This window comes from Trichosurus vulpecula, chromosome 3, assembly GCF_011100635.1.
Source record: "Trichosurus vulpecula isolate mTriVul1 chromosome 3, mTriVul1.pri, whole genome shotgun sequence".
Taxonomy (NCBI): Eukaryota; Metazoa; Chordata; class Mammalia; order Diprotodontia; family Phalangeridae; genus Trichosurus; species Trichosurus vulpecula.
The window spans coordinates 394,803,488-394,828,723 of NC_050575.1; the positions used below are offsets into that span (position 1 = coordinate 394,803,488).

General features: G+C 41.9%; 1 protein-coding gene across 1 annotated transcript in view; it reads left to right on the forward strand.

The window, feature by feature from the left end:
* ZFHX3 (zinc finger homeobox 3) overlaps nucleotides 1–25,236 on the forward strand; it is a 207,055-nt gene that overhangs the window by 46,110 nt on the left and 135,709 nt on the right. Inside the window, exon 4 of the mRNA XM_036750070.1 lies at nucleotides 23,301–23,532. Coding sequence (XP_036605965.1) covers nucleotides 23,301–23,532 — 232 coding nt within the window. The remainder of the gene's footprint in view (nucleotides 1–23,300; nucleotides 23,533–25,236) is intronic.

The following is a 25,236-nucleotide window of genomic DNA, read 5'->3' on the forward strand; positions in this document are numbered from 1 at the left end:
CTTTAAAGTATTGAAAAGAGCATTGGGAAGCTCTGAATGTTTGTATAAGTCATCTGCTTTAGGGCCCCTCTGCAGTACATTGAAAACTGCCGGTCAGCTTCCTGCATTGTGATATCTATAGTAGAAAAAAGTCCTGGACTTTACCCTTAGGTTGCAAGACCTGGATTCAAATCCTGACTCTAATGCTTAGGATCAGGCTTTGAGTAGGGCTAGAAGGGACTTCAAAATCTTGTAGTCCAACAGCTTTACCTACTGTGTGACCCTGGGCCAGTCACTTCCCTGGGCTTCAGCTTCCTCACACACATACCAAATGAAAGGGGTGAACTAGTGGATATCTTAGCTCCCTTAGAAAGGAGATGTCAAACACGTGGCCGCTGAGCAGAGAGTAAAGCCAGATCAAAATGTAATCGGGAAACATTTCACACATATTTAACAACAAATAAATACACATAACAAATTTCAATAATTTAACAAATTTATGAAGAATATCGATAATGTTAATACTTAGTTTCCTAAGTCAGTGTGTGGTCCGTGGGGACCTTTCTTACAGTTGATTTAGTTATTTTGTTATTGTTCAGTCATTTCAGTTGTGCTTGTCTCTTCATGACCTCATTTAGGGTTTCCTTCCTTCCTTTCTTCCTTCCTTCCTTCCTTCCTTCCTTCCTTTCTTCTTCCCTTCCTTCCTCCCTTCCTTCCTTTCTTCTTCCCTTCCTCCCTCCTTCCTTCCTTTCTTCCTTTCTTCCTGTTATCAGAGTTAAGTGATTTGCCCAGGGTCGCACAGCTAGTAAGCGTCTGAGGCTAACTTTGAACTCAGGAAGATGACTCTTCTTGACTCCAGGCCCAGACTCTATCCATGGTACCACCAGTGGCCTTCATTTCTATTTCAGTTTGACACCACTGCCTTACAGTGCTAACTCCCATGGTCCTCTAATAGGGAATCAGAGGACTAGGCTACGTGTCCCATCTCTTGAGTGGCCTACCCTCTGTGGGCCTTCGTTTCTTCATTTGCATGAGGAGCAGATTGGATGAGAGCAGTAGGGTCATTGATAGTTTCAGAGCTAGAAAGGATCTCACAGGAAACCTAGACCAACCTCCTCATTTCACAGATAACTTCACTGGTTAGTTTACATTCTAACCTTTCTTAAGTAGTTTGCTGGGAGTCACAGACCGCAAATAGAATAGTCAGCATTTTAGTCCCAGTCCTTCGACTTGAGAGCTGACACTTTTTCTACTGTCCTATTCTGCCTTCCAGGTTATCCTTGGAGGCAGCTGGATAGCCCGGTGGATAGAACAGTGGCCCCGGAGTCCGGAAGACCCAAATATTGGGCATGTCACTGAACTTCTTTATCTGTAAAATGGGGATAATTGCAGCACCTGCCTCCCAAGGTTGTTGTGGGGATCGAAGGAGAGAAGCCATATCCAATCACTGCTGTGCAAACCTGAGAGTGCTGTGTAAATGCTAGTTGTTATTATTATCCCTTTACAATTTTAAATGCTCCCATCCCTGCCTTTCAACCTACCAACATGCATCTTCCCAAGGGAATACAAACATTTTAATATTGCACTAATTATGACATAATTAGGATGGTAAAATTTCTAACTGTTTTTATGTCATATTATGCATTTTAAATCCAAATATAAATGACTTGGATTATCCGTGCGATTGAGCACTCCATTCATGCAGATAATTGAGAGCTGACAGCGTCATTTTCCCCCAATTACTTACTGATTGTTTCTTGTCTCTCTTTCTCGTTGTAGCACATGGAGCTGCTTTTTAAATAGCTATGTTAATGTCCTCATTAATTTTACCTTTTCTTCCAATTAATAAATATTAACTCCTATGACAACATTAACTTGATGTTTCTTGTGACCCTATACATTATTAAATCCCATATTTTTCCCCCTAATACAGCTTCACTTTTTGGCCTCTTTCTTCACTTGGAACCAGACTATCTTTTTTTTCAGAGGGGTTTTTAGTTGCTTCAGCAGTGTTGCTGTAGTGGTAATATGTTAATATATAGTATGCTATAGTGTCAATATGTTAATATATATGCCCACAAAGTGGGTTTCAGAAGACTTGGGATCACAAGCCCCATCTGTGACATGTACTAGCTGTGAAATCTTGGACACATCATTTGATTTTTGAATTTCAGCTTCCTAGCTCGTAGGATTATTGCGGAAAACAGACGAAGGATGTGAAAGTGCTTGGAAAATGCACATGCTCTATGTGAGTGTGTATGTGTGTAAGCTTAGGTTTACAAATCTAATATACTATCAGGAAAACATTAAAATAATTGTTAAATGAAAGAATATTTTCCTAAAGCTAAACTTCTTAACCAACTGTCCACATAGATGCTGAGATAAAATTAATGCAGATTTTATCATTTTCTAAGATGGAATTTGTGTTTCAGAGTTGAGAGTGTGGGACATATATGGGGGTGATATACAGTGACCTAGCTTTTTCATTCTTTTGGTTTAGGGAGTGTAGATGTCTAAATCGGAATCATTCCTCATTTCTGCAGGGCAGGGAAGGTGGATTGTTTTTGTTAGCGATGGTCTTGGTGATCCAATGTGTTTGTAGTTGGTTAAATGTCCTGTAGGATGTATATGACTTGTCATCAGTGTTGATGCTGTAGTTTTTCATCCCACTTTTTATAGAAAATGTATCCTTTTTCATGTCATGTTTACTACTAAGTAGAATGCTATTACATAATTTCTCACAGCTAAAAGCATAAATTAAAACAATGGAATTAATTGTTCCCAGTTTACTTCGACACTTCTGACATTTACTTTGCAGTCTTCCTCTAGAGTCACGTTTCCACATTTCACTTTAGTCCATGAATGTGACAAAGACAAGGAGTTTCTTTTAATTTTCCCCTTGCTTAGAATGGGATATGGTAGTAAGGCAAGGATCTTCATAAAATTGTTGGGTGACACAAGACTTATCAGGTAGCCTTCTACTAGAGTGTGCTAGTCCATTTGGGAATGACTGTGAGTCAGGAAGTGACTCTCTTTACTTTCCATTAAAAACATTCAGTAGCTACGTACAATCTGCAAGACATCCTTGGGCATGGGCCCCTCTGAGGTTCTCATCAATGTAACTATTCCCTCCATCACTGCAGACGGTAACTCACCCGCGCCTTCTCATTCTCTTTAATTCGTGTCTGTGTCGTCCATAGAAAAATATACTGGAGACCTTCCTTTAAGGTCTTATAATATTCTCTGAGCATAGATGGGACACTTGAACTTTCTCTCTTTCTTCCCTTACTCTGGGACCAGCCCATCTCCTTGGCTGATCATACATTTCTTGTATATTACCTTATTCACATCTTGTGCGCACATCACCGTTAGTAATCGTTGCAGTCTTCTTTACCTCTCCCGCATGTCTCTTTGTTGCTTTGTGGGTCATTTACAGTTCTCCAGAGCTGATTATATTCCATGATTATCAACCATAATAGATTACTGGAAGAACAGTGGTGTGTTTTTTGAAGGAGCAGCTTGGGACTAGGGAGAGCGCTGGAAAATTTCTTAAATGTAATCCAGCAGATTCTTTTCCTCCTGTTCAGTTTTGGGCCCACTCCTATCATCCATCTGTAATGACGATCCAAGATAACATGTACTGATGGCCTAAATCACTGGCTGCCCGTCCGACTCTATACAATAACCTAAATAATAAGCATTTGCCATCCATTTTGGGAACTGTTAGGTCAGTCTCTTTTTTAGTGTCTGTGGATCTCATTTTAGGTACCCTGTAATATTGTGGGCCTTGATTCCGTCGACATAATGGCAACCACAAATGGCATCTGTCCTTTTCTATTTGGACATACTCTCCAGAAAAGCTGTCAAAGTTGGGTTTTTTTTTAAAACCTTCCTTTTTATGGCTTTATATTTATAATTAGAATAATTAGAATCATGATCAGTTATCTCTGTGTTTGATAAAAACAAGACAAAACAACCTAATTCCTGCTTTCATGGAATTTACAGTCTAGTAAGGGATGAACCTATCCATGAATAATTAATATAAGTTGTATTATAGTTAAGAACGTAGAAGAGCACTTGTGATGGCTTCCTTCTTCATCTTACACCTCTTTCGCCATCACCCCACCATCCCCTGCTTTATTCTCGTTTTCTGGTGAAGAGGCGTCTCGTCTTTTCACCAAGTCCAGTCAGTTTCTCCAGATAGACTGATTCCTGCCCCAATGCCTGGAAATAGGACCAAGTCTGTCATACTTTAAAAGAGAAAAATAAAAGACTCATTATATCCTACCATTCCCTCTAGCTGTTATCCCATACTTATCTTCCCTTTCTCAACCAAACTCCTGGAAGAAACTAACTGCTCCTTGCCTCCTGTTGGTCTGCTGCCTTTGAAATTCTCTGCAGTCTGGCTTCAGCTTCATCACTCAAGTGAAACTCCTTTCTCTAAAGTTACCAGTGATCTGTCTCTTCATTGACAGATCTGATGACCTTTTCTTAACCTTCATTCTTCTTGACCTCTGTGCTGTATTCCACACAATTGACCACCCTCTTGTCTCTGTCTCTCTCTCCCCCTCCCTCTTTCTCTCTCCTCTCCCCCTTTATTCCTCCCTCTCCTCTCTATCGTTCTCCTCCCCCAGTGCTAGATTATACCCCACATCACCCCTCCATAACTGTGGGGGTCCCCCGGGTCTTTGTTCTGGGCATTCTTCCCTTTTCTCTCAGCTTTCTTTTCTTTGGCCACCTTGAGAGTTCCCATGGGTTCAGTCATCATCTCCATGAAGATGACTCCCCACTCTCCATTTCTAGGCTTAATTTCCCAGGTTCTAATTCCCACATTACCAGCTGCCTCCTGGAACTTTTAAACTGGCTGTCCTGTAGTCATAAATAAAAACCCACTGTATTCAGAACAGAACATAAGTATCTTCTCCCCCAAAGTCACTCTCCTTATCAGCTTCCTTACATCTTTCAAGGCCACCACCATCCTTCCCATCATTGAGTTTCACAACCTTGGTGCCATCTTTGATTCCTCACTCTCCCACTTTACATCGGCTGTCAGATCTTGTCATTTGTAACTTCACAACCTTCTTTATCTACCTCCTCTTCCTCTCTACTTACACAGGATCCACCCTATAAGTTCAGCCCTGATTACTTCTTATCCAGAGGGTTGTAGTAGTCTCCTAATTAGCCTCCCTTCCTTAAGTCTCTGTCGTCTACAAGTGATTTTTCTAAAGTACATGTCACCTTCCCCCCCACCCCCGCCCCCAGCCCCGAACTCATCAAACCCCAGAGACACTGTGATCATGATACAAACCTTTCTGTTTGGCATGCAAAGCTTGGCTCAATCCTAGCCTGCCTTTCCAGACTTTGTATACATCGTTGTCTTCCATGTACTCTTATATCCAGCTCCTTGCACACAGCCCCTCCTCCTCCTCCCTCTTGGTCCCGCCATATTGGAAATGTTCTCTCTCCCTACGACTTCCTTTGGGAAGATTTAAACAGGAAATGATGAAGGGGCAGGGGATGTGCAGAGATGAACGTCCATTCTCTCCCGGGGGTGACAGGGAGAACCTGTGTGCAGCTGTATGGCAGCAAGAGTGAGGGTGGGGGTAGAAGAGGACTCTGGTTGGTCAGGAGTAAGGCTGGCCTTGAATGCCAGGCTGAGAAGTTCATAACCCTCCAAGACTAATAGTAGCTGACACTTAGCATCTTAAGGTTTTCAAAGCATTTTACCTGTCTAATTTGATCCCATCTAAAACCTTGGGGCATACACACATTCACGCATTGTATATATAAAAATATAATATAGGCACACACACATCCATATACACAAATATGTATGTGTTCATCTGTGCCATGTGTGTATGTGTATACACACGCATGTATATGGATGGAGAGAGAGAGAGACACAAAGACAGAGACTTGGAAGACCTCTAGAGATCTTCTACCTTCTTGTTTTACAAAGGAAGAAACTGAGGCCATTGTGACTAGAATTGGGGTCCCCTTATTCCTTCTCTACTGCTGTTCCCACTGCACTATACTTGTCATGTGGAATCGTCCTAAGCGGTTGTTTCTTATTTTACTTAAAAGATTTCTGAAATTACCCGCCACCCCCCCTCCCCCGCCTGGTTTTAGTGACTTAACCTGCGGTACCCTTTCTTTCAAGTCACTGCCAGGCCTTTTAGAAGGCTGAGTTACTCTCAGCTCTTATATGGGAAGGACACTGAGATCATTAGTGGATGTATTCAATCTTCAGTTTAGCTAAAATTTAATTTTTTATCCCCGAAATGGTTGCTATTATTATAAATGTTAAGTAATATGGCACTCAGTAAAGTGCTTCATAATCATACTCGGTAATAACTTCTCACAATAACACTATAAAGTAAGTGCTTAGTATTGTTCACATTTCCTTAATGAAACAGGCATGGGAGAGGGGATTACCTTGTTGAAGGTCGTACGGTAACAGCCAGTGCTAGAATTTATAGCCCAAATCTTAGTGATTTTTCAGGCATGATGAGTCATGTTGGTCCTCTTTTTAGCGGAACCTAAACCCACAAAAACTAGTCAGTTCCACTAATAGTCTTTTCTGCAACAAAACCTGGCAGTTTTATCGGTAAGATAGTTTGGTCAAGCCATCTACACTAGAAAAAAGAAATGGATGAGAAACCGATATTTCCTAGACTGTGATAGTGCAGCTATATAGGCAGCCTATCCTCTGTGTGTAAACAAAAGTTAAAAATAAAAATGTACTATGTGTCTATGTGTACATATATAAAGATATACACTTACATACATAATACACATGTATGGTGACAGGCTTCTGCTGGAAAGCTATCAATGCTGTCTTCGTCCTTGGCCTCTTCTCTCCAGTGGGCCCGTTTCTCCACTATTTCTGTTAGCCTTTAGGTGGCCCACTGGGTAGGAAGAATTAAGGTCAGATTTTGTCTGAGACATCAACCAGCTTTGTGACCCTGGTCACCTCTCTTGGACTTAGCTTTCTAAGTAAAATAAGGGGCTTGGATTTAATGGCCTCCCAGGTCCCATCCGGTTCCAGATTGATGATCCTATGAACCATACACTGTTCATTCTAAAATTCATACTATTTTATCTTCAGTTGAGATCATAAATAATAAATGTATTTATTTAAGAGAACTTAAGTGCATTAAGAAGAACACCAGACCAAATTCAAATAAATGACAGATTATCATCTATGAGAGGTTTGAGTCCCTCCCCCCCAGTCCTCCCCCCATGCCCTTCTCTCTCTCTCTCTCTTCTTTTTGATGAACATCCCCTGATTTCCACACATTACAAAGTTTATCCTGAAGCCAGGACAGCCATTGAGTCAAGCTATTAATATTTATGGCCTTTTTTATTCTCAAATTTTATTTAAAACAAACCAGGTAGTAAATGTAACTTTATGGTTACAAATTAATTTATTTGTGATCTATTCTTTGGCTTTGCATTGTATAGGAGATATGCTTATTTAAACAATGTTCCAAGTTTCTATTTATATCAATATGTTGTCACTTTTTGAAAATTCAATTACTGTATGTTGATAGGCCAAGCTATGATGCCGTGACTGAGCCAGACTTCTCCAAGTTTAATACAGTTTTTAGATGTGTCACTCTGTGGTTTTATTACACACTATGAGTCTTGGCTTTCTTTTGGAGAAGGGGATGGCAAAAACATCAATTTTTTTCTTCCTCTGATCTGACCTAATTGTTTCTCATTAAGTGGATGCCATGTTTTAGCACAGTAGTTTTATGGAGAAAGGTGAGTCCTTCTTGAGCTTCTAAAAACTAAGTGAAAAAGTAATGTCTGGCTGACTTAATATTCGATATACTGCTCAAGAGGAAAGCCTTGGCACATCAGCTTGTCAAAGGGACTTCTATATTCTAGTTGGAATGTGAAGGTACAGGACCAGCTGTACTTCTTAAACTCACGGATATGTTTCTATCCACATACATACATAAAATCTACTGCAAGCTGGCAACTAGAGGCTTTATTAAACCCTTCAGGATAATGGTCCAGACTACTTCTGGACAAGAACTTCTTGGTTCATGTATGAGATTCTTTGATCATAGGCCCCTCCATGCTTTGTCTTCTTGCTGAGGCACTAGACGGTGTGTCTGTAGGAATTCCTGGCTGCCTCAAGTAAATGGATTAAAAACTCTTCGAAGGTACAGAACTTTGGAGAATTTCTGTCTCATCAGTAAGCAAGAAAGCCAACCCCAGACCCTAGTCCCTGGACCTTAGTTAGGACTGTCATTACTAAGGTGTTGGGTTTTTTGGTTATTGTTTCTGTTTTTCCCTTTGGTTCTTGTTTTCTTTCATCCTTGGCTCTTAGGGCTAAGGCAAGCCAGTTTGGTGGCCTACTCCAGGATTCAAGGTTAGTGGATGCATCCCCTTCTTGCTTTAGGACCACTGTCCTTAGGGGAAAAACCAATGACTGATGTTGAGGATTAATGGGTGGTCTAAAGGTAGAAGAGCAAGGGAAGGTAGGATTTTGAGAAGACTTGGGTTTTGCTGCTGTTCTTCCTGTGGGAAGTAGGACGGGATCCCAAGGTCGTCTTATACATTTTAACTTAAATGTTCATTCAGAATCTTCGTAGCTCCCAATCAGTAGAATCTTCAGTAATGGATGATTAATTGATGATTTCTCTTATCCCATGCAATTAGGAAGAGTGGGAGAAGGGTGTGAAAATCTTAAGTTAGACCTAATTTGGCCCCATATTTTCTGTTAATCTACTTTGCTTTTTGTCCCCTTGTCCCAAGGGATGGGGGCCTTCCTATTTGCTGAAGCATGCATAAACAGCGTCCTCATTAAGAGCTGATCTGTTTATCAGGGCCATGAGAAGAAACCAGCCTGCCAAACATAGGCGAAAGCTGGGGGCTGTTACCTCCCTCTGGGCTTTAGCCCCACCTCATTAAGCTGGTCGGGGCTATTGATTGGGAGCTTGTGTTTGGAAGAGTCTTACTTACTCCATGCATTATCTTGACAGATTGATCAGACCTGATTGAGAACCTCTTAAAGGAACGAACAGCTGTAATGGGAAAGTTGGACTCTGTCATCCGTTAGGATGATTCTGGGAGCAAGAAGAACAAGGCTGACATCTTGGAGCAATTGTATTTACAATTAACATGGCTGAAAACGATTGCCTCTATTGATCCCCCCTTCCTGCAATTACAGCCCCATTGTTTACATTCCAGCACTTCGGTTATAAAAAGGAAGTTCAATAATTATTGCATTATTTAAAGTTAAAGTGCCACAGAGTTTGCTGGCTACGCTTGCTGGTTGATTTAACGTTCAGTAAAATCCATGCTGAGCTCTCCATCTTTAGGCTGAACAATATTGGCTTTTAATGAGACTTAAAAAGGGGGAAAAAGCAAAACCCAGTCTACAGGGTGTTTGTCTGGGTTATTTATGGGGGCACCCGAAAGCTCTTTGAGAGAAACCAGCAGCAGCATCCTTCTGAAAACTAGAGCCTCTCTTCCTGCCACATGAGGGTCTGTCCTTCCAGTCGCCCTCTGATGGCCACACAAAGCACCTTCTTCACACCACTCAGAGACTGGCTTCTGCTTTGCCAAAGAACTTTTATTTCCTTTTGGACTTTCCCTTCTCTTCCCATCTCAAACGAAAATAGTTGCCTTCAGCTTTTTCCTTTAAATTTCGAAGGGTCTTTAATAAGGGGTGTGGTGTGGGGTGTGTGTGTGTGTGTGTGTGTCTGCCCCCCCACCCTAGGGTATTTGGAGTACTTGTGTATAAGGCTTTGAGTCATTGAAAAATTTTGGTTTCTGCATCTTTAATTCACCCTGTTGTCTTCCTCCCTCTACCCGTCCAAAAAAGTCAAATTCCCCTTGCAGAGGCAGCAGTTCTGGTCATTAGCCCTTCTCTGCCACCTTGGCTATCTTCATCCTCCCTTTTAATAACAGTGATTTGATTCCTGAGACCATTCATCCAAATTTGTGAGCGATATATTCGTTGCTTTTACCACCAACACTGAGGAGACATTTCAGGATATGAGTGCGAATACCATTATGAGCAGTAGCCACGAAAACAGTTGAAGTGGATGGAAAGCATACAAAAGACCACTTCCCTTTATTTCACATCAGTCTCAAATCCTTTCACATGCCCAGTTCTAGCATGAGTAGGTGTAGATAGCAGAGTCCAACACCAGCAAGTAAAAAGGTGGTTTCTGCTGCCTGTTATACCATAGTATACGGATCCTCCCCCTATTCAGTGCTACCACTGCTTAGGCAACTCCCGGAAATTTTAGATTGCAGGTGTGAAAGGAAGAGAAGATGAATTAAGCCACTTGTGACTTTTATGGAGTATTTAGAATGGACCAGCAGCCGGGAGCTGCTTCCACATGACTTTTTCATTAAAGAGGTGAATTCTTGGTTACAGACATGGCATGATTTATCTAGGGTACTTGGCTAGAATCTGAAACAACTCTACAATGTAGTTGGTCAAAGGAGAGGGGAGTTCCAAACCTTCCAGGCCTTCTTCCTCATCTCAGAGTCTGCTAGTCCACTAGAATCTTCACCCCATTCTCAGTTTGGCTAGACTTATTCTGAATGGTTCCCCTCTTCCAGCTCCAAACTTCCACCTGCCATCTTAGCCAATAAAGGGAGTAGGAACATGGCAGGCTCTTGGTCCATAGGAGGATTGTAAAGGTGAGTTAAGTATATGACTCCCTTTAGACCAATTTTTACAATGCAGCATTCAGTACCTGTGTGCCCAGCGTAGTACTGGATGTCTGAGATTCAAGGTTGAAGTTTAACTGGGACCCTGAGTAGGGGGATGGTAACCATTAGATTGTAGGCTCCTTGAGGGCAGGGACTGACTTTCTTTTTCACATTTGTGTCCTCAGCGCTTAATGAACATTCCTTGGCTATTGACCATTCAGACAACTGAAGCATACAAGATTAAAAGTTTGAGGGAGCAATCACTGCCATGTGGGGCAATTAGGGAGGGCTGCATGGAAGACATGGTGTCTGAGCTGGACTTTTAAAATGACCTGGAATTTAACATTCAAAGGGAGGCAGGGGTGGACTTCACCTTTCTAATTAATCTACCTGCTCAAGAATCCCTCCTCCTCCATCCATCTTCTACATAGCTTTCAGTTAAGTTTACTAAAGCAAAGATCTGACCACATGACTCTACTCAACAAACTCTGGTGTCTCCCCATTGACTCTTGAAAGCAAACATTGTTTTCTATGTGTCTCATCATTTTTATATTTCTATTTTTTGTGTAAGTTTTGTAATATTCACAGTTTTTAGTAGATTAGTACACATATATAACTTATTAATAAAGACACATATTGAGGGTGCATACTTAGTTTGGTTTTTTTAATGATGGGGTGCTCAATCAAAAAAGTTTGGAGAACACTGTCTTGACAATAACAGACTTTTTAAAAAAATCTATATTGGTTACTATGTAACATTTGTTTAATAATTTACTCATTATGACTCAATAGTGTGCTATGGTAGCCAAAAAAAAAACCCCACAAACAACTAATTGGCTCTGAGACTGTATTCATAGAAGTGTAGTATCCAGACAAGGGAGACTAGAGTGCCTAGTCAGACTGCATCTGGGGTACGGTGCACCATTCTGGGTGCCAGATTTTAGAGAGGAAATTGACAAGCAAGAGCCTGCCAGGACGAGGGCGGCCAGGATGGTGAGAGAGTTGAGAGTCGGATTTTGGTCGTTAGCCTGTAGAAAAGAAGGTTGGGGGAGAGAGGGGGGAATCAGGGAATAAGAGTTGTCTTCAAGTATTCTAAGGGTTATTGTTTGCGAAAGGAATTATATAACTTTTCTGCTTGGTCCTTAAGAGCAGAAAAACTTTGGGTGCAAGTTGTAGAAAGACAAAATTTGACGGGATAGAAGGAAAATTTCCTGATACCTAGAGCTGTCCAAAAGTAAGATGAGAGGCTTCAGGAGGTAGGGAGCTCTCCATGACTGCAGGTATGGAAGCAAAGGCTGGATGTCCCACTTGTCTGGAATGTCATCGAAGGGATTCCTGTTACGGATGAGTTCTGAGATCTTCCCAATTCTGAATTTCCATGACCCTGGGATTGCCCATCTTTGGAAGCTGTTTGACCTAGAACCACATTATCAGCTCCATGGATTCTAGCCTCAGAAACACAGAAGAGTACAACAGGTAAACAGCGTTAGAGCAGACATGAAAGGATATTCTTCAGGAGCTGTTGAAGTATGACTGTTATACAGTAAAAACATGATAAAAGTCAGAATGTTACAGATTTTAATTGGCAAGCACTTTGGTCATCGGCCTTTCCTGAAATGCTTCGCTGTAGTTAGGACCCACCCACCCACTCATCCCATTCAGTGCCTTGCTTTGAATGAAGTGACAGCTGTTGCGGTGTATAAGACCCGCACTTGGTTCCTTTGTCCCCTCTGGAATCTAAGCCACCAGTTGCTGGAAGCGATTGATGGGCTTAATGAGGATGATCACTGTCTAGCTTTGTAGCTTCCTTCATTAAGGACCAGCCTTAAGTGTTTTACAAGCTTAGTAAAGAAGGAGAAATTAATTATGATTAGCTTTCCCTCCGAAGGCCATACAAATGTAATTCAGGAGTAAACAGATGCAACTAACAGTTTTTCAGCACTTTGGAAATAAAGAAATGTTCAAAAGTTGGATAGGATGGATTTTTTAGTTTCATGTTGGATGCCTGCTTATTGTGAGTCTAAGGTGGCGCTGTGCTAGGCAAGGAGAAGGGGGCACAGCTGGGGGGTGAATTGGATGACGTGCTGGGACCTGAGTCAGAAAAACTGGAGTTCAAATCCATCCTTGGACGCTTTACAACTGTGTGACTCCGGGTGAGTCATTTAACCTCTCCAGCCTCGGTTTCCCCATTTGTAAAATAGGAATAAGAATAGCCTCTGCTTCCTAGGGTGATGAGGGTCAAATGAGAGGATGTTTGTAAAAAGCTTGGAAACCTTTCAAGTGCTGTATAGATGCTAGCTAGGTGGCACGGTGAATAGAGCCCCAGGCCTGGAGTCAGGAAGACCTGAGTTCAAACCCGACCTCAGACACTTATTAGCTGTGTGACCCTGGGCAAGTCACTTAACCCCGATTGCCTCAGTTTCCTCATCTGTAAAATGAGCTAGAGAAGGAAATGGCAAAACCACTCTGGTATCTTTGTCAAGAAAACCCCAATTGGGGTCACAAAGAGTCTGACACAACTGAACTCAGCAACATTAATTACTAGTAGTAGTAGTAGTAGTAGTAGTCATGGTAGTAGTAGTAGTAGTCGTGGTAGTAGTCGTCGTCATCATAGTAACGGCAGTGGCGATTATTATTCCTGCCCTCAAGAAGCTTACACTGTTCTAGGATAAACAAGTAAGTAAAAGCAGCTGTAATTTTCAGGACAGAGAAGAATGCCAACCACTAAGATAAGAAGGATGTTGGATGAATAATTTTTTAAAAGCTTAACGGCTATCTGAGCCCTTGAAGAAAAGCTCTAATCACTTTCATTAGTTAAGTCAGGAAAAGTATATCAAATGCCTCCTAAGTGCAAGGCCCTCCCTTTACTCTTTATCTGAAATGTCTAGGAAAAATTATCATCTCCACTTTTCAGATAAGAAGACCGAGGCTGAGTTTAGACCATTTCCAAGACCAGGATCCAGATCTCTTCTCATCTAGGTGTTTTCTTTATCTCTGCCCTCATGATTTCTTATTGAAAGGCCGGAGGAGTCTTTGGTGGAGGAGTCATCAGTTCTGGGGGAAAGACTGCAGGCATATGTAAATTCCCTATAGTCTGGTTGTATCTTCACTTCTTTGGAAGAACTGGCAAGTCCCTGGTTTTATTGCAAGGCATTTGCATGATGTCGACTCAGAAGGGAATCTAACAGTTTAACACATAAAAAAGTACCAGAGGAGTCCAGGGTAGAGGTTGATATAATAATAAAGGCCATCAATAAAACATTTTTTTAATCTTTAGATAATTTTTTTTCTTTTTACATGAGTGATATTTCTGACGTCTCTCCCACATTTACCTAATGAGCCTTCTCTGTAACCAAAGCCAAAAAAAAAAAAAGTTAAGCAGAACCAGCTGCCATTTTGAGCATGTCTGACAGTGTATGTCCTCTTCTAGACCCATAGTCCTCCACCTTCCTAATGAAAGGAGGAAGGTATTTTCAAGGAGGGCTTAGACTGGTCATGATCATCCATATCCTTTTTTGTTTACATCTTGGTAGCCATTGCATATGTTGGTTTCCTCATTCTGAGCACTGTATTGTGCATCAGTTCATATGAGTCTTCCCGTGTTTTTCTGGGTTTTTCATGTTTATTGTTTCTTATAGTGCAGAAACATTCCACTATGTTCATGTACCCACTTGATGGGCACCCACTTTGTTTGCTATCGAAAAAAGTACTTTCATATCCACATAGCCTCACAGTAACCTTGGGAGGTAGGTACTAGCTAGCTGTTTCAAAAATGACTTCCTCCCCCTCCATTAGGACCAGTTGTTTTCTGTGTTAAAATATTATTTTAAATTTTTTCTCATGCTCTTTGGCATTCATGCCATGTCCAGCATCCTCTAACACTGTCCTCAGAGTCAGTATTGATGATATATGGGAATGAGTAGATAAAAATCGGGGCTAACATTAAATTTTTTTAAAAAATCTCAAGTATTGGGGAGGGCTTACTTATGGTATAATTGTTTAACTGTTGTTTATTTGTTTATTTAAACTGTAACAAAACTTTAGTAATTCAAAATCAGCGGATCCCCAAATTGGAATAGTTTAAACACTGTGTGGCATAACTTGCTCAAAAGCTCAAAATTTTTGGGCCAGCAGAATTTTAGGCCCTCCTTCCCAAGTGAAGAGAATCTAGTCTCAGAGCATCAAAATTTCAAAGCAAATTTATATTCCTTCAGCTTTTGTTTCAGGCTCTTATGTGAGCTAGTCAAAATGTACCTTGTTTTTCAAAGCTCATTTATGTACTAGGTTTTAATACTATACTTTAAGGAAACTGAGTTAAAATAGTCCATTAATAGACTCTATATTTTTCCCAGATCAAACTAGCCTTCTTCAGCTTCTTCCCAACAGCCTTCCAAATCAGGGAGGTTTTTTTTGTTTTGTTTTAATAATTTCTTCTAAGAAAAGAGTAGGAACCTTATTTCTTGGGTTAGATGTGCCAGGTGTATTGATGTACCGAGTGGTGTTCCCCTGCAGAGAGATGATAGACCAGATTATTTCTCCAGTCTAGGGCCTGCAGTTTTCATAGGATCACTTTCCAATACATGAAAACTCCAGAGACCCTTAATCCTGCTCCTTGGTGACCATTCAGGGACTTCTCTTCTATGTGCTGTCTCCTGATGGCTTTATGTCTTCATTGCAACTCTAACCCAGAAGAGAAAGGCCTGCTGAGGTGTTTCCCTGCTGCTCAGCAGGAGGTGTTTGGTTGTCCCCTGCAGATAGCAGATTAGCTCTGTAGGGAGACCTCTGAACCAGCTTCTCTCTTCAAAGTGCCCAGTGGTTTTCATTTACTTTTGTAGGAGAGTTGATTTGTGTAAGGAGGAGAGTGTGTTCTCAGTTCTGTGTGTGGGTGCGTATATAGTAACAGGCCTTATTCCCTGAGGAAACTTCACTTGTGAATCTTTTGGTTTTTATTAGAATGTATTTCTGTCCATTTTTGCTTTAAAGTAAAGCTTTGACTAAACCTGATCGATATTTTGCATTCCATGCATGAAGAACCAGATGTTAGAAGTTTCCTATTGTGAGGGGAAAAAGGGATACTTGGCCCCTCCAGATTTATAGAAATCAATGTTCTCTTGACAGAAGTTGGTTAGTTTTCTTGGGAAACAAGTAACAGGAACATATTTTTAAAATTTCCAGTATGAATTATTTTCTAACAAGAACCATCTTGTATGTGTGGGGGTTTAAAAATTATTGTTGTCTTGTTGGTGTGGAGGGATACACGTTAAAAGGGGAAAGGGTCTGCAGAAAACCCCTTAATTTTTAATTTGCTTGTTTTACTTTTCTTTGATGCACTGGCTAAGTATTTAAGGTGTTTCCTATTGCAAAAAAAAAGGGAGGGGGGAGTGGGATTTTCCTTTGTCTGGTTCCTTTCCCTGAACCAAATCCAGAAGGGAAATCACAGAGCTGAAGTTGGGGTAGCAGTCATTTCCAGGTCATAAACATAGGATTGCAAGATTCCAGCTGGACTAAGAGAGAATTAAGTACATTTAAAGCATGAGAGTAGCTTTAATAGAAATGAAGGAGGGCTGCAGGTTATCAGTGAGTTCAACAGAGACAAGGTTATCCATTTGGTCATTGGCTAGTGACCAATACCATGCGATCCTCAGGACAGGGTGCTTATCTCCCAGTATGCCTCAGTCAAGTCCCATGGTGCCAAGAATTAGGGATGTGTATCAAACCATAATATCTCTGCTGAATTCCAGTCCCACAGTGATAGTCCCCAGCTAGATAGACCCCACCCTTCATTTTTACTTCCTAATTTGATCCCTCCTCCTAACTTCTCTGTTTCCGCTAAGGGATGGGGTCATCCTTCCTTCAGTTACCGACATTCACGAGCTCAGTCATCCTTTACTTTTACTCTCCTCCACATCTAAGCATCTATCAGATTTCTCCGTTCATGCTGCCATCATAAAGCCTGCTGCAGGCCCTCGTTACTTCCCTTCTGGACTATTAATGGTGGTTTCCCTACTAGTCTCCTTGATGCCAGTCTCTAGCTTCTTCCATACATCTCCCACATAACTGCCAAAAGAATCTTCCCACCCCTAGGTTTGACCACTCCCCAGCTAAAGAGTTTTCAGTGGAACCCTGTTGCCTACATGCACACTTCTCAGGTTGGCATTTAAATCGCGGACTCTAGTTCACCTTCCCAGATTTATTAACCCTATTCTCCTTTGTTCTCTATATTTTTGTCTATGTTCAGCCACGTCCAACTCTCCATGACCCCATTTGGGGTTTTCTTGGTAGAGGTGCTGGACTGGATACTGGTTTGGATTTCCTTCTCCAGCTCATTTTACGAAACTGAAGCAAATACGGTGAAGTGACTTACAACTAGTATGTGTCCGAGGCCAGATTTGAACTCATGAGATGAGTTTGACTGATTCCAAGCCCAGCGCTCTATCCACTGATTCCCTAGCTGCCCTATGCTTGATATACATTCTGGACAAACTAGCCTATTAGTTGTTCCCCAAGCAGCCCGTGTCCCACTGCATTGCCTTTGGACAGGCTGTCCAGCATTTCTGCAATGCATTTCCTCCTCCCCTTGGTCTCTTAGAATCCTTAGCTTCCCCCAAAGGCGAGCGCAGAGGCTGCCTTCTGTAGGAGACTTTAGAGATGTCTTCTCCTCTGCTTCTCTAGTGAGCACTAGCCGCTTCCTTAGATGATGATGCGTATCCATAGCTGTTGAAATCCTGTATCTTTCCCCTCCCGCCTCCCGAGATTGCTTTTCATTTGGTCATTGTTTGCTCAGCACTTTAGAGCCTTGCACATCAGGACTTAGCAATTGCGTGTTTTATTGACACGGTTGCCTTTGGTTCAGAAGTAGCTTGTAGGTCCGTTAACTGGAGGTGAGACTTAGCTTCTACCAGTCTGAGTTCTGAGGGAAGGTTGGTAATGAAACATGGTCTACCTGGAGCGCACTTTGAACTTTTGGAAACTTTGGCTATGTTTCCACAGAATCTGATTAAAAGACGTCTACTCTCAATCCCGCTATACTTGGAGTCTCATAATTTTCCTGTGGCTCTTTAAAGCAAGGAATTCAAATGGAAGCAGATCTTGGCACGAGGCAGCGATGCCTACAAGGGAGCCTAGCTAGGCTGAGCTTACTGCCCAAGGTGTCTTGAATGACTCCGCTCCTTCTGCCAGGTTGGAGCAGGTGAATTTAGCATCTGGATAGGACTTCCTTTTGGCAGGGCACAAGTGGGTAGTGAAACTTTAGATGTGAGCTGCCACATCCCTGAGATAGTCACATAATTGTTTGAGCCACAGTAAGGACCACTCTAACAGAATGTGTGCTTCTATAACCATGCCCCCTTCAAACCACAGCCCTTGTAAGGCCTGATCTCTTTTGGGTTTATAACTCTCCTAGAGGGTCAGGACCATGCATGCTTTGGATTGTTTGGTCTAGTACCTGCCATCCTTTCCCTCTCCCTTTTCTCCTCTCCCTCCTTCCCTCCCCTGCCTTTCTCTCCTCTCCTCTCTTCTCCCTCTCCTTCCCTTCTCCTCCTCTTCTTCTCTGTATATATACATAAATGTATAAATGTATATATGTACATGTATATGTTTGCATGCTTAGGAAACACACTTAAGAGCTAAAAAATAACACCCCCTCCCAGATAATTCCTTAAATGTAACACCTACTTCACTATACATTAGACATTATTCTTGAACAACCTGCCTTTCCAGACCTTTCTCATTGTGCCCCTTTCCGTGTCTCTCCCTACAATCTAGGCCAATGGGACTCCTGTCCACTCCCCTTTCCAGTCTCAGTTCTTTTGCCTGCCTGTACAGATCCCATACCTGAAACTCTCCTCTTCTCCAGCCCCAAATCACCCCAGTGCCTGTTCTATATCCTCTGTGATGCCTTCCTTGAACTTCCCTGCTCCCTAACCCAAACCAGATGAAAGCGAACTTCTTGCTCCATAAATGTCGCCTAGCACCTTTCCCTGACCTCTCCTTTGATGTATCTTTTTCTGCCTTGCATTCTAGTTACTTGTGTCTGTGGCTTCCCCCTACCGTTACACCGCCACTGAATTTAGAGTGAAAAGGAGTATCAGTGGCCATCTTGTCCCATCCATACCTGAAAAAGAATGCCCACTATAACCTACCTGATGAGCCATCATCCAGGGGTTAGATCGTTAGCTCCTCTAGAGTAGAGTCCATATTGTATTTCTCTTTGTATCCCTGGGGCCTGGCACATTTTAGAAACTTAATAAATATTTGTTGAATTAAAATTGAATTGGACATAATGCTTTTCCCCGTGGGATTGGAGGGGAATCCCAGATTTTAGAAGAAAAGGTAGAGAAATTCAAGATGATGGGGAGGGGAGGGAGGAAAATTTTCTGACTTGTGAAAGGGAAGAAACTGAAAGAAAGCAGCTCCTTTATTGAGTGTACCATTGGGATTTGTGCCTTGGTGGATTCTTCATATATTACAGTGAATTTAATTAAATACATTGTGATCCCAATTGAGGGTATTCTAATTAGCTGGGTCAGGAACAAATTATTCTCTCTCTCCTACTGCAAATGAAAACATCTCCTACTCCCTTCTGAGGGTTAGAAGTGTCGTTGGCTGACTTACCCCATTGGGATCAGATGCGCCTCTCGAGCCCCCTCCTGCTTCTTATTTAGCCCAGAGCAAAACCTGGAGCTTTGTGGATAGGACAACACCGTGTATGGCGGTGGCTGACAGGTACACAGGTGAGACCAGGAGTATCTCAGTCTTCAAAAATTGGGAGGATTGGACAGACAGTAATAGTAGGAAGAGGTGGGCAGTGGTGTCAGACTCAGATAGAAATAGATCCCTGCAGTCACATATTGATTTAGAAAACCACAAATTAACATCTATGTTATATTGTATTTTTATTTCTTTTTTTAATCATTTTTCATCTGGTTCTAGCAGCATTAGGGACTTTTGTGGGCTGTTGCTGGCCCAGGAAGGCAGACAACTCTGTTCTGTGGTACTTAAGGAAATAGTAAAGCTACGATGGTTTAGTTCTTACATTCCTGAAGTTGGACCGATTATTGGTATTTGTCTAGCTGTCGTAATTTTGAGACACCATAGTGAGTGTGGCTACTTCAGAACTTTCAGTGGGGCTGTGGGAAGAGGCAGATCTATGGATTCATAGATTTAGCATTGGAAGGGATTTTAGACCCTCTCTAGTCTAAATCCCTCAAGAGAAACCTGAGGCAAAGAGAGAGCTTGCTCAGGTTCACAGAGACAATGAGCGGTGGAGATGGGAGTCATAGCCAGGTCCTTTGATTCCAAATCCAGGGTTCTTTCTAGAGTGCTAGGCTAGTTGAGCAAGATCAGAAGAGGCAAGATGACACACAGCCTTTTAGGTGTGCATTCTTTAGCAGACTAGCAATTATTTAGTCTGAATTTTTCATCTAATACCTTAAGAGAATGAACTAGCCCACCAGTCCCCGGCTGCCTTTTTGCAAGCTTATGTGAGAACGCTCACTATAGTCACCATTTTGTTTTTCGCCTTTTCCTCCTTTTTTATTCTTTTTCAGTATTTGGCTTTATATAACCATTTTCCCTAGAAATGGATCTGAATAGACAAAATCATTTCTACTGTCCCAAGGGAATACCTAATAATGGTGACACAAGAAGGCAGAGTGAATTGGCAGCGTCTTTACTATATCGAGTTTTTAAAGCAAGGTTTTGCCGGAAGAAACAATTGTCCTGATTTAGAATTAACCCAAGAACCCATAGATTCAAGCCCCATTCGGACCCTTTGAGCCATGTATGTGGCCATCTCGTAGTGGGTGGAAATCAAACTACTTTGGGGTAGACATAGCAGACCTGTAATAGAATTTTGTAGGAAAAAATATAGCTCTTTATGACGAGGAAATCCTGAGTGAGGGTGGAGGGGAGAAATGGAGGTTATGGGAAATTGGCCTGAAGGCTAAGAAGGAATGATAATGGCTCCAGTTTCATGGTTTATGATGCCACCAAGATTCCTTGACTGAAATTCTTGCCTTGGATTCCATGACTCTCTTTTTGTTGTTTTTAATTCATTCAGTTTTAGTTGTAGTTTTATTAACTAATTCTCTTGTCTCTGTGACCTAGGACATCCTACAGCCTTGTCCTCTCTAGATCCATGCCAAGCCGTGGTTCACACAGATAGCTTGGTTGACTTTTGGCTTTTAATCAAACCTGCTGGGGAAAGTCCGGGAGAAGGGTGACTGGAAAGAGAACCTCCAACTGGGGGCCATCGGATATTTACTAAGTTGGCATTTACTAAGCCCGTGCTATGTGCCAGGCATTGTGGGTTGCAAGGTGCTAGGGATACAAGGAAAGGCAGGAGACAGGAGCTCAAGGAGCTTACAGACTAATGGGGGAAACTTTATGCAAATAGCTTTGTACAAACACTCCATAGACAGGATAAATTGGGGGTGATGTCCGAGGGAAAGCACCAAGATCAAGGGGGACTGGGAAAGGTTGAGATTTTACTGAGACTTAAGGGAAGCCAGAAGGGGGATGTGAGCGGGGAGGGGATAGCCCAACCCTCCGTGATGGCTTTCCCTAGTTCTTTTTACCAGCTGCAGGCTTCTCTAGTGTCAGCGCTTAGGATCCCTTAGAATTTGGTGTCAAACGCAAACAGAAATGAGGACCACTTCTCCATACATAAAGACCCCTGCAGAAAACCTCACATGAACATTATCTGTGTTTTGATTGTATATTTATTTTGTTAAATATTTCCCAATTACATTTGAGTTTGGTTTGAGCCTTGCTGGGAGAGTCCTGAACCACAGGCAGTGTGGTTGATACCTCGATCTTAGAATACATTCACACAGCAGATCTTTTTTTCCTGCTAAATCTCTTTCTAAACACATCTCTGATGGGGGGAGGGCAGTTAGGAAGTGAGGACTTAATGAAATTTGCTAATTATTCCAAGAGAACTGCATCTGAGCTGTAGCTCTTACAACATCAAGCATTACTCAGCTCCCCCATTTGTAGCCTCCTCATACTGACACACTGGTCTAGAATGGTTGTTCCTGAAGGGATTTATTTTTTCCCAAGGTACCACATATGCAGGTGTTAATCCACCCATTTGGAAAGAGGGAGTTTTTCTACTGGGTGCACACAAAAACCGTGTTAGTCCTCACCCAGAAGCTGTGAGTCTGTATTCTAGACCAAAATTTTCTCTGGAATAATTTTGCTCATGTGTATGACTAAGGGCTGAAGGTCTCAGAGCTCAATCCATAATAATGTTCTGCATGGATTACCCAGAGCATTCATGTTACCGCTCCAAACAATGTGCAAACATGTCTCCAGATTTTTCACACCTTTTCTGTGAATTGAGGACATGTGTATGAACACATGAGTTTCAGAAGCAGTGTCATCAAACAGGAATTATTTTCACTCATAAGTTTACTTGTCTTTCTTTTTTTTTTATTGATGTTCCTCTGACTTCGGGTATCCTAGAAGTACCTTAGGGGCTGTTTAAGGTTTTGTTCTAAGCTGTGCGGGGCTGGCAGCTAACACGGCATGCCAAGAGGAAGCATAGATTCCACAGATGGTGGAACCCTTGTGGGGAAGCAAAGACCAGGGGGACAGGCAGGGCAGGCGGCCAGCTGCCTCAGCTACAGTGTGCAAGGGAGGGACACTTCAAAGTATTCCTTTTCAAAAATGAACTTGCTTTAGTGCCAGAAGATTCCACTGTCTGTGACTTCTGAGTCTTTCTTTGGTGATAAATTACATGTATCACAGGAAGGATTTAAAGCTTCCAGTGGACAGTACTACTCACGGCACAGACTTACCTACAAAGAACTTAAGAGTGGAGAGAAATAAAACTCTTGATACACTTTGAAAATTGCATTTCTTCCTCTAAAAGGAAGTTGGACATTGTGGTGAAGAGAGTACAGGATCAGAAGGCAGTATATCTGGCTTTTGGACCAGGCCCACCTCCACGTCCCGGCTCCTGCAATGGTAGCTTCCCTTCTAGGGGTAGGCCTGATTGCTCACATAGATCTTTAAACGATGCCGGGTCTCATGCTTCCTAAAGTTCCTCATTCCCCCTCCATCGTAGAGAATTTGGTGTACTTGCATCCAGACTCCCTGGAGTGAGTGGAGTTTAACCCATTGGGTGAACCAGTGAGCCTTATAGTCAGATATACAAGCTTTTATTAAGCTTGGGTAAAGACTGAGTACAGATTAAAATAGGTAAAAATAGTGTCTGTGAAGAAAGGCAAAAAGCAGTCCATTTCCCTCAAGGAGCTCATAATCTAACAGTCACATCAGTAAGTCCTTTAGGAGAAAGCGTTCTTCCTTTTGTCCCTGGGGAAGGGAGTCTCCAGGTCAGGGTTTCTACTGTCAGGCTACGGTTCTTGTTGAAAAGATTTTAATCAACCTTGTCTTACTGGCCTATCTTGCTGAGACACTCTGTGCACAGCATTGAACTGGATTCATGGAGCGCTGTTTAGGGGTGAATTGGGGAGATAGCAAAGAGAAAGGGAGCACCCAGGCGAGGCCCTACTTAAAGCCAACCCGGTGGCTGGGCATTGCTGAAATAACTAGGATGGGGGTGATTGCAGTCGGGAGGGAGGGAATTTGGCCAGCAGGCCCACTCACTCACTATGCCCATTTTTTGTTCACAGCACCTTCAGCAGCACGAGACCGGGGTAGAGGGAGAAAGCTGCTACTATCACTGTGTGCTGTGCAGCTACTCCACCAAGGCCAAGCTTAACCTCATACAGCACGTGCGCTCCATGAAACACCAGCGGAGCGAGAGCTTGCGCAAGCTGCAGAGACTGCAGAAAGGCCTTCCAGAGGAAGAAGAAGACTTGGGGCAGATTTTCACCATCCGCAAGTGCCCGGCCACCGATCCAGGTGAGTGGCCTCTGGAGCACACACAGATCTTCACTCTGATACTGAGCCCAAGTGACACTAGATTCTTGGGTTTTGTTTTTTGGGTTTTGTTTTGGTTTATTGATATGTGACTTTGGGGATTTCAAGATTTTTAAAGGGATCCGACTTTGTCTTCCTGAAGGATTGTTTTCATGTTTGGTTTGTTTTGATTTAATTTACGGAAGAAGATATTGGTGGATATAGGCCACATATTTATAACTGAACAATATGTGAAGCCGTAAAGATTACAAATATGTTTCGGAAGAAGTATTGATTGGTTGATTTGTAGGAATCTGCTTCTGCTTTAATTAAGAACTCTGGACACATGTACAGAATTAAATCTTTATAAAAGGCAATGTAACAGGCAATTAAGACGGCCAACTCTAAGAGGATAAGTTTTATTTTGAACTCCGTCAGTCTCTCAAATACAGAATGTGGCTTCAAATTATCACCAAAATTAGCTTGAAACAAATGTTGTTGCATGCAGTATTAAATTTTTAAAAAGAGTGGTAGTTTGTGGTTCAAAAGTCTAGTCTACAACTTTGAAGGGATTACTCCCATATTAAAAATAAAAACAGCACACATAGGAATTGGATTATAGAAGTCTTAGGCAGTCTCTTTTTAAAGTTATTTTTGATCATATTTCTGATAATATAGGACTTAAATGAAACCCATTTATGATCGTGAAGAATCTCCAATTCAGGACTGACAGGTAGAAAAGTTAGCTTAAGAATCTTAATACTGAGATATTCAGGCCCTTGGGCACATGCAGTGATGTGTATTATATATATTTTTCAAAGCACCTTTGGGAGAAAAGGTAGATGGGTAAAACACTGGGATTTCTCTCTCACCTCAGAATTTCCTTCAAGTGTTACTATTTGTCTAAGCTCTTAGGTTATCCAGAGGGATGAGAGAATTTTTTCCCTTTGATGGAACAGTTGAGTTTCTCGACATTACAGTAGAAAGTCAAACTATTACTTCTTCAGATCTTTTGTAGATAAAACTTGTTTAGAAAAGTTGGCACTGTAACCATGGAGGGTCTATTAAATCACAACACCTTTTTTTTTTTTTTTTTGCCTAACCTTTAGGTCTTTGCAAGGTTGTCTCCTCCAGGGTTTTTGAAGATGCATTATCTAGGATAATTCTAAATACCTCAGCCATCAGAGTTTCTGCTTGATCTCCACCACCATTAATTAATACCTAAGTAGTCACGTGTGTATGCTAAGCATTTTCCAGCAAGAAACGCCCTGGCTCTGGGCCTTTGAGCAGCTTCTTCTAAAGTATAACAGCAACATCTTCTCATTATAAGAGTTCCTAGTTTAATATATTCGTTTATTTTTTTTATTTGGCTTGATTTCACTTTTAAAGATTTCCATTCCTACTTGCTCTTGATCCCCAACAACTTGTAGATTTTCATCATATTCTAAATCCTTTCCTCTGGTTCTTTTTTGTTTGAGGCTGAGTCTCCCCATCTCACCCAGACTAGAGCATATAGCAGCCATTCGTGGGCCTGATCCCACTTCTGACTGGCACAAAAGCTTTGGCCTGCTCCATTTCCGACTTGGGCCCATTCTCCTGGAGACTCAGCCTATTGGTATCCAAGGTCAGCGTAGCCCTCCTGCCATTTGGAACTCCCAAGCTCCAGTGACCCCACCAGCCTCAGTCCCCATGTAAGCAGGCATTATA